This window comes from Colossoma macropomum, unplaced genomic scaffold, assembly GCF_904425465.1.
Source record: "Colossoma macropomum unplaced genomic scaffold, Colossoma_macropomum, whole genome shotgun sequence".
NCBI lineage: Eukaryota > Metazoa > Chordata > Actinopteri > Characiformes > Serrasalmidae > Colossoma > Colossoma macropomum.
Genome location: NW_023494804.1, coordinates 26,081,112 through 26,094,302, shown reverse-complemented (window position 1 = coordinate 26,094,302; position 13,191 = coordinate 26,081,112). Strand labels below are relative to the sequence as shown.

Sequence of the window (13,191 nt, the reverse complement as noted above, 5' to 3'; positions counted from 1 at the left end):
GATGAAAACCTGTATGGCAGACTTCCAAACTTAAGTTGAATTTTAGCTTCTATCTCTTCTTGTCTCTAATTTGACTATCGATGGGGGTTTTGTCTGTCTTAGTAAATATAAACTGCCAGTAGTGTTTTACACATTGCTGTTCATTTGGTGCACTAAGCTGTATGAATGATGGTGTATATAGAACCTATAATTATTCTGGCACAGGAATACATTAAATGTTCAATTAAAGGATTCATTTTATCAGATATGACAGCCTGTTTAACACGCTGACTTTTAGGGATCCTTTGACTTACAGTTTATTCCTAAGGCAGTCCTCCATTAACCCGTTCCTAAGCCATGGGCCTGCTGGCCAGCCCAAAGTTTTATTACACACTTCTATAACCTAAGACAAGCTCCATTAGTTTGTATTGAAGTCTCTGTAGTTAATAAATAATAAACTTTAGTGTGTAATTGATTCTTTTAGTCCAAATAATCTTAATGTAAACCAGGTGATCAGGACAACAAAGCTTGCTATCTGATTTTTATTGACGAGGGCAACATGGTCTACTTTTGAAACTTTCCCTTGGAAATGAATGAGGGTGAGCACTGTTGCTCTAATATCAATACAAGTCTAAAGAAAAGTCTCCCACATCTACAGAGTGTCATTGTCTATGCAGCTTTGCTGTTAAAAATGTATGTTTTTTAAATGCTTATATTCAGATATTTCAGCTATCTGTCTATTTCACACTGTTTTTTCAGAAACAGCAGTGGGTCTATATGAAGACACCAAAGGCCGCATGAATTTAGAAGACAGCACACACCACTTATTAAAAATTGAGATTAATATTGGAGTAAAGTCATTACACATGATAGATTTCTGATGTAAATGAGAATATGACTGTTGGTATATCGCAGATATCATTATGCAAATTTGTTGACCATAGTGATGTTAATGTTATGTTGAACATTTATTAGACCGTTTTTGTGTTTTTATTTTTTTTTTCCTATTTGTTTTGTTTTCCTATGTAGTTCACTTTATTTTTTAATAAACTTTTAAGAGGGATTTTGTAAATAGTTAATTTATTTTGAAGTATTTTCATATATTTATTTTCAGTTCTTATAATACTAATACAACTTCCTGACTTTTTGGTATATACATACCAAAAAGCATTCAGCATTTTAAAGACCTGAAGGTGCTTTTTGAGTTAGTTTCAGTGATGGTGGTTATTATTGTCACGTCAGTTTGATCTAATGTACTATTAATCACTGTTCCTTCAGTCTGTTTAGCGTTGGAGGAAAACTTTTTTTTTAATTAAACCGAACAAACATCTCTGTACATTCCTGTTGATTGCCAGTGGTTAGGAATATGTGTTTCTAAAAACAGAGGACATGGAAAATAATGTGCTTTGCATGTAAATGTAGTTAATGTAAACCATCAACAGGGAAAGACTGTTGCTTATATGCCTGGGAGCACATGTGCGGAAAACATATCCTTTTCTCCGATTCTTATATCGAAACCTTGAGTGTTGCCCTACATGGATCTGTAACTTTTAACCTGACCCAATTTTAATTGCACCATTTAAGCATCAGCTTTTTTGCTGATATCAGCCCGATACTGATATGCCATTTTGAAATCAATGAATGGAGGATGTGATAATAGTCATCTTTGAATTCTCTTGTTCATTTCTTCTACAGTGGTGCACCCATGTCTACTTGAGCTTGATTTTTCTATGCAGTAATAGATATTTCTAACTTTGATGTTACTCTTGTGTTGTCACAGGGTATCTACAAAAAAAATGTCCTAGAGGATGATCTTCCATACCTGGAATTTGATGGCATAGTTATGTACAGCAAAGAGAAGAATGATTGCTCATTTTTATCAGAAGATTTAAGGTAATATTTGTCAGCTATGTCTATATATATATATATATATATATATACACCTAAATGTGTGTATATGTGCACCGGTCAGACATAACATTATGATCACCACCTTGTTACTACACTCATTGTACATTGTATCAGCTCCACTTACTATATAGGTGCACTTTGTAGTTCTACAATTACAGACTGTAGTACATCTGTTTCTCTGCATACTTTGTTAGCCCCCTTTTACCCTGTCCTTCAGTGGTCAGGACCCCCATGGACCCTCACAGACAAATAGCTACACAAATAGTACTATTTGGGTGGTGGATCATTCTCAGCACTGCAGTAACACTGGCATGGTGGTGGTGTGTTAGTGTGTGTTGCGCTGGTCTGAGTGGATCAGAAACAGCAGTGCTGTTGGAGTTTTTAAACACCTCAGGTGTCACTGCTGGACTGAGAACAGTCCACCAACCAAAAATATCCAGCCAACAGCGTCCTGTGGGCAGCGTCCTGTGACCACTAATGAAGGACTAGAGGATGACTGACACAAACTGTGCAGCAGCAGATGAGCTACTGTCTCTGACTTTATATCTATAAGGTGGACTGACAAGGTAGGAGTGTCTAATAGAGTGGACAGTGAGTGGACACAGTGTTTAAAAACTCAATCAAACTCCAATCAGACCAGCACAACACACACTAACACACCACCACCACGTCAGTGTTACTTCAGTGCTGAGAATGATCCACCACCCAAATAGTACCTGCTCTGTGAGGGTCCATGGGGGTCCTGACCACTGAAGAACAGGGTGAAAGGGGGCTAACAAAGTATGCAGAGAAACAGTTTGACCACAGTCTGTAATTGTAGAACTACAAAGTGCACCTATATAGTAAGTGTAGCTGATAAAATCTACAATGAGTGTAGAAACAAGGAGGTGGTCATAATGTTATGCCTGATCGGTGTATGTATGTATGTGTATGATAATTAACAGAGAAGAGCTCTGTTAATGATTTAAAGACAAGCTCAGTCTTATCTTATTTCACCTTTAATCAGCCCACTGTTATGGCTGGGTGATGTATTGACCTTGTCTAGCATGTATGAGTGTGTTAAGTTTAATTAGGAAAATGAAAACCTCAAATAGGAATTGGACATGTTAAGTAGCCGAATAGGACAGTGAATAACGTAATTGCCCCACATTCTTTTTTTAATGACACAACATATACCATGTAGATGTAATCCTGTTCCTGTTCCTGTGGTGTCCAAACGCTTTGGTCTGTACTTCTCTCAGGTCCTCTCTTGCACCTGGCTCAGCTGTGGGCTTTGATTTAGAATGGCCTCCATCTTTCACTAAAGGAAAGAGCAAGAAAGTGGCTTTGGTCCAGCTTTGTGCCTCCGAGGAGAAGTGCTACCTCTTTCACCTCTCCTCAATGTCAGGTGTGGTGAGCTGCGGAGTGTGCGCTTTATCATAAAGCCCAGATTTCTTTCCCAGCCTTCTGCTCACCTCTCAGTGCTGTTGCAGGATTCCCTCCTGGCCTTAAGGTATTTCTAGAAGATGAGAACATCAAAAAGGTTGGCGTGGGCATTGAAGGAGACATGTGGAAGCTAATGTCCGATTACGAAATTAAACTGAAGAATTACGTAGAGCTCTCTGATTTGGCGAACGAGAAGGTAAGTCTTTTTTCTGTTTTGTTCTATAAAGTCAGTGTTGCAGCTTTTGTTCTAATATCAAGACAATTGAAAAATATTTTGGTAAATCGTTTTTCTGAAGTTTAATGTCTAGGATAGCGACATGTTGTTTATACTGCTTAGACACATTTGTGATGCACAAATGCTGTACATCGTTAATCATTACCATAACAGCCCTGCAGTATTGATATACCTCTCATAAATGATAGGGTTTTTATTATGTGCTTTGACATTCTGACCAAGCCTCAGACATTCCAAGTAAGTTTCCGTAAGTGCTTTTATAAAGGCATTCATGTAAACCGACAAATTTGGACAAAATAATGCTGAATTTTTTGTCATGCACATGAATTGTTTATTAATAAATTACTAATGTATAGCAATAAAATAATTATTCCTGATTATTTGTGTTATTTTATTGCATTATTCCTATTTGCTCTAATTTAACCGTAAAGCAGTGCATTTTGTTGTAGCTGTGTGAGTGGACATATTATAATAATGGACATGGCTAAATCAGAATGTGTTTATTAATTTGTGTGAATGCAGTTTCTAGTTTTAATTACCAACATCCAGGGAGAGATACAGAGAGATACTGAGTATAGAACTATCACCTATCATGAGATATGCCTATCATATAGAGTACTGTGCAGACAACCCTTTCATTTTATTATTATTTTATTATTTTATCATTCATTTTTAGTCAAAACAGCCAAGTACTCGTTATTTGTTTTTCAGGAGCCATTTCTTGTAAACGCCTCCAGTTCAGTCTTGAAAGTTGCTTGCAAAATCTGCTTCACACGATCCAAGTGGTGTAGACAGTCCATGGTTCTAAGCAGGTTATTTATTTGATACATACATCTTGATCAGTGTGCTTAGGATTTTTATCTTGATGTAGAATTAATTTCCTCTTGGAGGACACAGCTGTAACTCGTTGGTTTTGAGATAGGATGGATGGATGGATGGATGGATGGATGGATGGATGGATGGAGGATTTGATACAGCTCTCATTTACTCAAACCTACTCAGAAAAATGCACCGGTATCAACATCTGATACCACGTTTTAGTTAAAGCCTAGGTTACGCTACCACACTAATGATCCAGTGGCTCCAGCTGGCAGTGAGGCTGCTCGCACAGAGAAGTGTTGCTGACACTGTGCCAGTCAGACACAAAGGTGTTGGTCACGTTAAACTTGCCTAGTTTACCCTGTTTGACTGAATAGAATTGCGGGGTATAAACGTTAATGCAGTATTTTTATTTTTATTTTTATTTTTTTTGGTCTTTGTAAAATAGGTTGTAAAGAGACCATATTGCCCTACCTTGTGTATCACAAAACTGCTGTAGCTCAGTTTCTCAGCGTATTTGCCCAGTATTCTGGTGCGCCGCATGTTTGGAATGAAAGGGCTTAATTGTAAATTGCCGCTGGCTGCATTTCCCGTAGCATGTCGGTTGGACTGGGCATTTTCATCGGGTGTGAGTAGGCGATAAAAATTGTAGGCTTTGTCTGTACATGAGTGTATTTAACCGTACAATGTGAGTCACCAAGGAACAACATGTCTGAAATCGCACAGTGAATGTCTGGTTTCAGAGGACATTCAACTCCATCTCAACCAGCCAAAAAGTCTCCAAAAAGACAAAGTCAAAACATGACCTCCTTAGATTAGCCTCGAATAAAATTCCGGCTTTCAGTGTGGTGCAGAGACTGATGTTGAAAGAGACAGATGAGGAGTGGGGATCAAAACTATGAAACATACTTAGCTGTATAAAATCGTAAAACAAAACCCACCCTGCCCTTCTGCAATGCTGCTCAATCTAAGGTAACTTATGTAGGATATCTAGCTAATGCACATAATTTAAAATCAGATTTTAAGGATTTAACTGTTAAAGTACATTGTACTCATTTACAGTAACAACTACTTGTGTCTAAGTAGGCTATTCAATGGGGTATCAGAATCGGTATCAGCAAGTGGTAAAAATTGTGCTCGTATTAGCACTTGGTCTGAAAAAAATGATATCAGTGCATCCCTAACAATATGCTTTTCTGAATATATAAGTATTTAAGATTCGCTGACCTACATGTTTTATTAAATGGGGAGCACAAATAGTCCTGTTTAATTTAGCAGTGCAGTATGTGAAATTTTGAATAAAAATCATTGCACCCAGGTGGCTGTTTTTAAATGTGGCAATGTCTGTGTCAGAATATTGTGATGCATATTGTGTATCGTAAAAATGTCTTTTAGTATTGTAATATGATATTTTTTACTATTAGAGTACACAAAATTAAGGAGTGAACAAATGAAATACAGATATTGTTGATATACAGAATGTTGGAGGATTTATGTAATTTTATGTTGAATATATGTTTTTTTTTTTTTGGTGCTGAAAAATGAATAATTTTTGCCCTGTACTGAATATCACATAAGCAGTCAGTGGTTCCAGCTCCTGCGATTGCAGCCCTCTCCTTCTCGTTCATACGTTTCATGGATTCTTCTTACACTGGACGTTTTAGAGGGGAGCTGTAGCTTTGTTATGTAGCTTTTGTTCATTTTCTGCTTGTGGCTTTTTCTGTAGGTCTTCCACGAGTCCTGTCCAGTATTTAAAAGCCATGTAAAATTGAAAAGAAGGCTACACTCATGGACTTTGTCATAGCAACATAATATAGGCGAGCGGCTGGGCTTCATCCTGCACTACAGATAAAACAAAAAAATGCATTAACAATCCTTAAACAATTAGTAGACGCCTTCTAGTTATAGAATTGCAATGTGATATTGAGAATTGTAAGACCACTTTTAGATGTTGTGTTTTTTGTTTTATCCCAACCAACTGTTTGAAATCAGCTGAGGTGTGTGGAGAAATGGAGCTTGGACAGACTGATTAAGCACTTATTCAAAAAACAACTCTTCAAAGATAAGGATGTCCGCTGTAGCCACTGGGATGACTTTGAGCTAACAGAGGAGCAGAAACGATATGCTGCAACAGACGCCTATGTGAGTGTGTTCAGCAATATATTACAGATTAATGCCTTTTAGTGACCTGTCAAATCCTATTAAAGATATTAGGTTCATTATGAGAAATGAAGAACTGTCTGTTCGCCTGAGCAGCTTCCTGAGAGCAGAAATATTAGGCTACTTACCACATCTTCAGATTAGCCAGCAGTGTTTTAGTGATTTCTCAGTTTCTTCATCTTTTAGGCTGGATTGATAATTCATCAAACACTGGAGAGAATGGTGAGCACAGGTGAGCAGAGTTTTGCTTTCCTTCTTGAAGTATCCATGATTGTCAGTCTGCTGCTGTTCAAGTCTTCAAATATATTTGTGTTACAACTGTACAGGTGCCTTAAAGACTCCGGCTTGCTTGAAACAGAGGCTTTCTCAAATTGGCAGAGAACTTCAGGACCTTACTAGTTGCATTCCCGATGGACTCAACTGCACAAGCAGGTTTGTCAGGTTTTAGCAGTTTCCGTTTATTTAAAGACACAGTGGCTTTCATAGAGGTTTTGCAGTCAAAATATTTGGAGTATTGGTTGTGGGGCTGGAGTTCTGGTTCCTTCTTCCTCTTTTCCTCCCCCAATACAGTGGATTTGCATTGTATCTGTAGAAAAAACAAACATGCACAAAATCTGAAATCATCATTATGGCCTTCATTTACCCAAGCTTTTAGTAGAAATGTGTTGGTGGTGAACAATAGTATTCAAACCTCTTTGATATTTTCAGATATTTGCTTGCGTTTATGTGGTTAACATTAAAAAGTGTTTGGATTATAATGATCCAGTGCTGGTATGATGCTCATATTCTGCAGGCTCTGCTCCACGTTTTCTATCACAAGTTGAAGTCAACCTGTAATTAAAAAGTGTTTTCACTCTTTTTCTTCTGGTAACTTTAAAATGGTTCATACGTTGAAGCGGATGCCGATGCAAACACAGTGGTGGCGTCTGAGTTGGAACTTTGTTAAATAAAAGAACATAATAGAAACACAACTCAGTAAAACTTGTGGTTGTGGTATATTGTCATCTTTAATGTGGCCACAAAACTTCATCTCGTTAGAAAGAACATAATTGTGAATGTCACAGACTTTACAGTCTGTGTTTGCTTAGACTGATGCCTTTTGTCCGAGGCTGTATCTTCTATTGTCCAGTTGTATGAGAGCTGAGTCATAACAGTGTTTTTCATGTGACCCAAAGACATTTTGTCTGGTGCCCGATGGCTTAAAATATACACCATAACATCAGGTGGCTTTTTTATATCTGCTATCCACCTAGAACTTCTTCAGTCAGGCTAATAGTAATGTAGTGATGTGTGACCTCCTCCAAAATACTTTCTGATTTTTTGCTGCATCACTGTGCACCAGCAGAACTGGAAAATTATTACCCAATAGTACAACCACCTACACCTATTATCCAGAGTTCTCACGGGTACTTAAAGTCCTACAAAACCTTAAAATGTGAACGTAATAAAACATTTTAAAACGGCTTATTTTTTACCTTTATAAAGAGGTATTCAATTTAGGGATTTTTGATCCCAGCATATTTTAATGGATCATATTTTGGCTAAAATAAAACTGCTTCTTTGTTTTGTTTGTGTGCTCTGTTTACTCTGCTTTTGTAGAGGGGCCATAAACAAACATTCTCCACAACATGTATCAGTGAGGAGACTAACAAAGTATGTCTGACTGTCTACAGTCTGGAAGTGCTTTAAGGTGGAAAACGAAAACTCGTTACCCCTGCAATGCCTGTGTTTGAGCTGTGTTTGAACTAGCCACATTTTGCTAGTGAGAGAGTGATGTGCCACCAAAACCATACAGAAAATACACTCTTGGGAGTTGTGAGTGGTTGAAAATGAAACTATCACAGAAACGTTCTGCCTCACTGGCCCCGCCGCGCTACTTCTGCTTTTAAACCAGAGTTGAAGAGACAGCGCATCCAAAAATTAACGGCTACTGCATACACATTACAGCAATATGAAGTCATAGGGAATTTACAACGCTATGAAATGGTTATTTCACACAAGTAGTCCACAGAAAGACAATAGATGTCAGTGTGTACCACTATGCACATATCTATTGTTTTACTTAATGATTTTAGTTTTAAAAATGAAACATTTTTACTTTTAGTACGTTATAACTGTATGTTATGTATGTGTGTGTGTGTGTGTGTGTATATATATATATATATATATATATAGTATGTACGTGCTATATATATATATATATATATATATATATATATATATATATATATATATATATATAGTATGTACGTGCACACAGGGTATGTAGGGTATGTAGTGTACAGAGTGTAATAAGTTCTAGTTCCCGAATGGTTCTGGCCTGTATGTTCTGCTGGATGAAAGGGGGTTATACAGTGTGTGGCTGGGGTGGAAGTGGTCCCTGGTGATGTCCAGTTCACGTTGACTTTAAACTTCAAGCTTCAAACTTAAGTTTGCAAAATAAACATGTTCACTTCCATCATAGATCTGCATTTACATCTTTTCCTTCTCATAGTAAATAAAAATGGTCATATTGGCAGATCCCTACATAAAAATATCGATCAGTGCTTTCTTAAAATCTTTGATGTTTTGATGATGTTAAACTAAAGAACATCAAACATGTTTTGATCCTGCAGCACTGAAACACTAGTGGAAGAATTATCTGAGCGTGTTGCATCTTTAAGAGATCTCCTGAAGAGCAGCGCAGACGTGGCTGAGGATGCAGTAGGAGAACATTCCCCAAACACCAGTGAGGACCAAAACCTTCAGAATGTTAAGAGTGACACAGTGGATCATGAAGCTAAATCGTCTAAAGACAGAGATGTTGATCTCCCACTTGAACCTTGGAAGCACTCTGTGTTATTGGAAAAAGATGAAAGGCCCAGTGTTCCATCAGTTCACAGAGAATGCATCATGTCCTTGGATATTTCTGAGTATGAGCTTCAGATGCTGGAGATGCAGGCCAGGGAGGAGGAGAAGGAGGAACAGTCCATTTTGGCTTTCCAGGTATTCAAAGCTTATTTATTTATTTACTAATGCTAGTGTAGAAGACAGGACCTTCTAGAGAAACACCATCCATATGGTCGCCAGGAGTCGGAAACAACTCGACGGCGCTTAATAATAACAATGCTAGTGTAAAGCAACCTTGAGTTTGTCAAATGTGATGTATAATTTAAACATTATTTTAAGGGTCTTTTTTAGACTTTGTATCTGGTAAATGAGCAGTTTAGGGACCTAGCGCTATGTTATAATGACTTCTTTCTAATCAAGGAGAAAGCAGTCCTGGAGAACTCTGCTGACTTATCATACGAAGCCGAGAGTGATGAGGAATTTGACAGCCAAATGATTCAGGTAAATCTGTGTTTCAGTTCTGCATATACAGTACTGTGCAAAAGCCAGAGACCACCCGTAATTTATTTAATTTCTAGATATAACTTTGATTAAGTCCTATGAAGATATTCTTTATATTCTTTTTTTTGAGATATTTCTGAGATTAAGAGATATGAGAGACTCCATTTGCACAGGGAAGGGAAATGTCAAAGTAAAATGAGTGGAAGAAATAAGGAGTTTTCAAAAACTGTAGTTAACCTTTTTTTTTGAAAAATGTTGAGAAAGTTGGGCTCCTATCAACCATGTAAGACCTGGTAGACCAATGAGTGTCACCATCAGATAAACGGTATTGAAAGATTTCATCTTTGAAAGAAAGCAGAAAATCAAGCTCCGCTCTTGCTTCAGGTCTGAAAAAATCCTGTCCTTCCACTGTGAGAAGACAACGCTGTGGGTTTAAAAGAATGTATAGCTGTCAAGAAGCTGTTACTGAGAAAAGGAAGAAAAAAAATGCACTGAAACTGACTGTACAAAATGTGGAGTAAAGTTTACTGGACTGCTGGGTCTAAATGCGAGTTCTTTGAAAGTAACAGAAGGCAGTAAGGACACCACCGAAGCATGACGTACTCTTCGAACCATGGCCATCAGTCAAGCATGTTTGGAGGATCGTTGCAAGTTTGAGTATGTATAACAACATCTGGAGTTGATGCTTTGTTTTTGATGGAAGACACAGTCAGTGCGGATAAGTACAAACTAACTTTAATACATTATGCAGTACCCCCCAAAAATTTGATTGGGAAGAAATTCATAATGATGACCCAATGCACACAGCTGAGAAGATTGAGATGTACACATCAAACAGAGAAGCTGGTGGTGTTCTCATAACAGTGTACTGGCTATCCCAGAGTCCAGACCTCAACATCATTGAATGTGTTTACTTGGCTTGTGAGAAGCAGAAAATGCAAACAACTTCTAAGACTGAACTTTGGAGGTGTGGAGAAATATGTCTGCAGATTTCTTTGAAAAACTGAAAGCAAGTGTCCTGAAAAGAATGGAAGCTGTAATAAAGCTTCTATTTACTAAATACTAGAAGAATGGCTACAATTTTGGGTACCACTTTAAAATAAGACTGCCCTTATAAAGCATTTATGAATGGTTTAAAATCACTTTATTAATGGTTATTAATTAGGCCATAAACACATTAAAGATCATTAATAAGCAGTTATAACACACAAATAAAAAGGGCAATAATGATCTGTTATTTGCCGAATAGTGAACCTGCATTCATTTATATACACACTTAAAAATGATGGTTCTTTAAGGGTTTTTTAGTAAAGAAAATAGTTCTATGTAGAACCATGAACACTCAAAGTACCCTTTGCATGATTGAAGAGTTCTTTGCACCATGAAAGTGTTCTTCATGTTACTGAAGAATGTGCTGAAAAGGGTTCTAAATTGTTACAATAAAAGAACCTTTTTTGATGCTATATAGAACCCTTTTCAAAAAGGTTCTGTTCTCCATCAATCTGACGAACCATTTCACGAGGCAAAGAACCCTTTAATCATACAAAAAGTTCTTTGAGTGTTTATGGTTCTATATAGAGCAAATTTCTTTACTAAAGAACCCTTAAAGAACCATCATTTTTAAGTGTGTAGATAAACCGCAATTCTTGCTGGTTGCTGATTTTACTTTGTCTTCATCAGTGAGCATTATAAGTGTCAGCTTCATCAGATAGAACAGCTCACATTTTCCCCTTTTATTAATGTGTTATAACTGTTTACTAATGATCTTTAAGGTGTTTGTGATGTAATTAATAACCATTAATAGACTAATTTTAAACCATTCATAAACCACTTATAAGGGCAGTCTCATTCTAAAGTGGTGCCCAATTTTGTTCTGTATGCTGTTAAAAATGAAGCCGGCATGGTGGGAAAATAAATGAATTAATTAAACCTCATCTTTTAAACCTGAAGATTTGCATCTCCTGAAGCTTCTGTCTCTTCTGATGAGTAAAGTAAGCATTTTGCTCATGTTGAATATCTCTTTCCACCCTTGCTTTTTCAACAGTGTGCTGAAGAAATGGAGAAGCTGAATGATAGTTTCGACAAACAGCCTGGTGACCCCCAGCCAGGGGATGAAGATGAGGATGTTGAGGAGGATAAGGAAGAAGGCTTTGGTAAACTGACTTTGTGGGCTTGTTCATTTGCATGCAAGTTCTCTTCAGCTTAATCTGTGCATGCCATTGAAGAAAAATACTGATGACGGCTACAATTCATTATTACCCAAAATGTATTTGTAAAAAGATAATATAAGTGTCTTCTGTCTGGATTTAGACAGCAGACAGTTTTCTAAATTATTATTGTAGAGCAGTGGTCACGTACCCTGCTCCTAGAGATCTACCTTCCTGCAGACTTTAGCTCCAACCCTAATCCACCCCACTTGATCCATATAATTATTACCTTCAGAAGTCCTTGATTGACTGAATGAGGTGTGTTAGATTTGGTTTGGAGGTAAACCTGCAGGAAGCTCGATCTCCAGGAGTTGGATTGGTGACCTCTGATGTAAAGTATTATCTTAATATATTAATTAGATAACTTTATTTTAATTAACACATTTCAGTAAAGCATAGATTTGATATCTTTAAATGGTTTAGTTGTTGTGTATTGAGCTTTGTTTGTTATCTGTATTTGTACATAATTGGAGATCTTTATTAGTGAGGCCTGTGGCTAATAATCACATTATAATGCACAATAAACACCTCGTTAGACTCTGTTAAGCAGATTATTGAGTATGAGTTAATCACCTACACACTTAAAAAAAAAAGATGGTTCTTCAAAGCGTTCTTCAGTAAAGAAAATGGTTCTTTATAGAACCACAAACACTCAAAGAACCCTTTGCATGATTAAAGGGTTCTTTGCATTATGAAATGGTTCTTCAGATTAATGCAGACTGTGCTTTAGATGGTACTATATAGAACCTTTTTGAAAACAATAGAGAGAACTTGTTTTCAAAGATATTTCAGAGAACTTTTTCAGAGTGCTTTTTACCCTCCAATTAGTGATGACTAAAACTACACTAAAGAATATGAATTACCTCCTGAAGTTTTAGTAATTTATTATAATATATATATTTTCTGACTTACCAGAGCTCCTAAGCACGTATACCTAGGGCTGGGCAATATTTATCTGGACATTGTGTATCATGAAAATGTCTTGTATAATGATACTATATTTTGGGCATATTGCCCACCTCTATGTGCACCCCATGGAAGGAGATCTGGGAATCTGCCCTGTGCTAGCTATGGGTTTATCATCTAGAGTGGCATTTTTGACAGCTGTTGGTGTCATTTGTGTCA

The 13,191-nt window shown here is 37.1% G+C and overlaps 1 protein-coding gene across 4 annotated transcripts in view; it reads left to right on the top strand.

Annotated features, from left to right (window-relative positions):
- The window catches only part of wrn (WRN RecQ like helicase), a 38,809-nt gene that overhangs the window by 1,208 nt on the left and 24,410 nt on the right, over positions 1–13,191 (top strand). Inside the window, exons 2-10 of one of the 4 annotated variants that reach the window (XM_036594980.1) lie at positions 1,760–1,872; positions 3,132–3,277; positions 3,363–3,511; positions 6,362–6,511; positions 6,716–6,761; positions 6,856–6,961; positions 9,145–9,514; positions 9,779–9,859; positions 11,904–12,012. In XM_036594980.1, coding sequence (XP_036450873.1) covers positions 1,760–1,872; positions 3,132–3,277; positions 3,363–3,511; positions 6,362–6,511; positions 6,716–6,761; positions 6,856–6,961; positions 9,145–9,514; positions 9,779–9,859; positions 11,904–12,012 — 1,270 coding nt within the window. Of the gene's footprint in view, positions 1–1,759; positions 1,873–2,916; positions 3,026–3,131; positions 3,278–3,362; positions 3,512–3,720; positions 3,798–6,361; positions 6,512–6,715; positions 6,762–6,855; positions 6,962–9,144; positions 9,515–9,778; positions 9,860–11,903; positions 12,013–13,191 lie in introns of those variants that run through there. The other 3 variants (XM_036594981.1, XM_036594982.1, XM_036594983.1) reach the window with 3 other exon arrangements.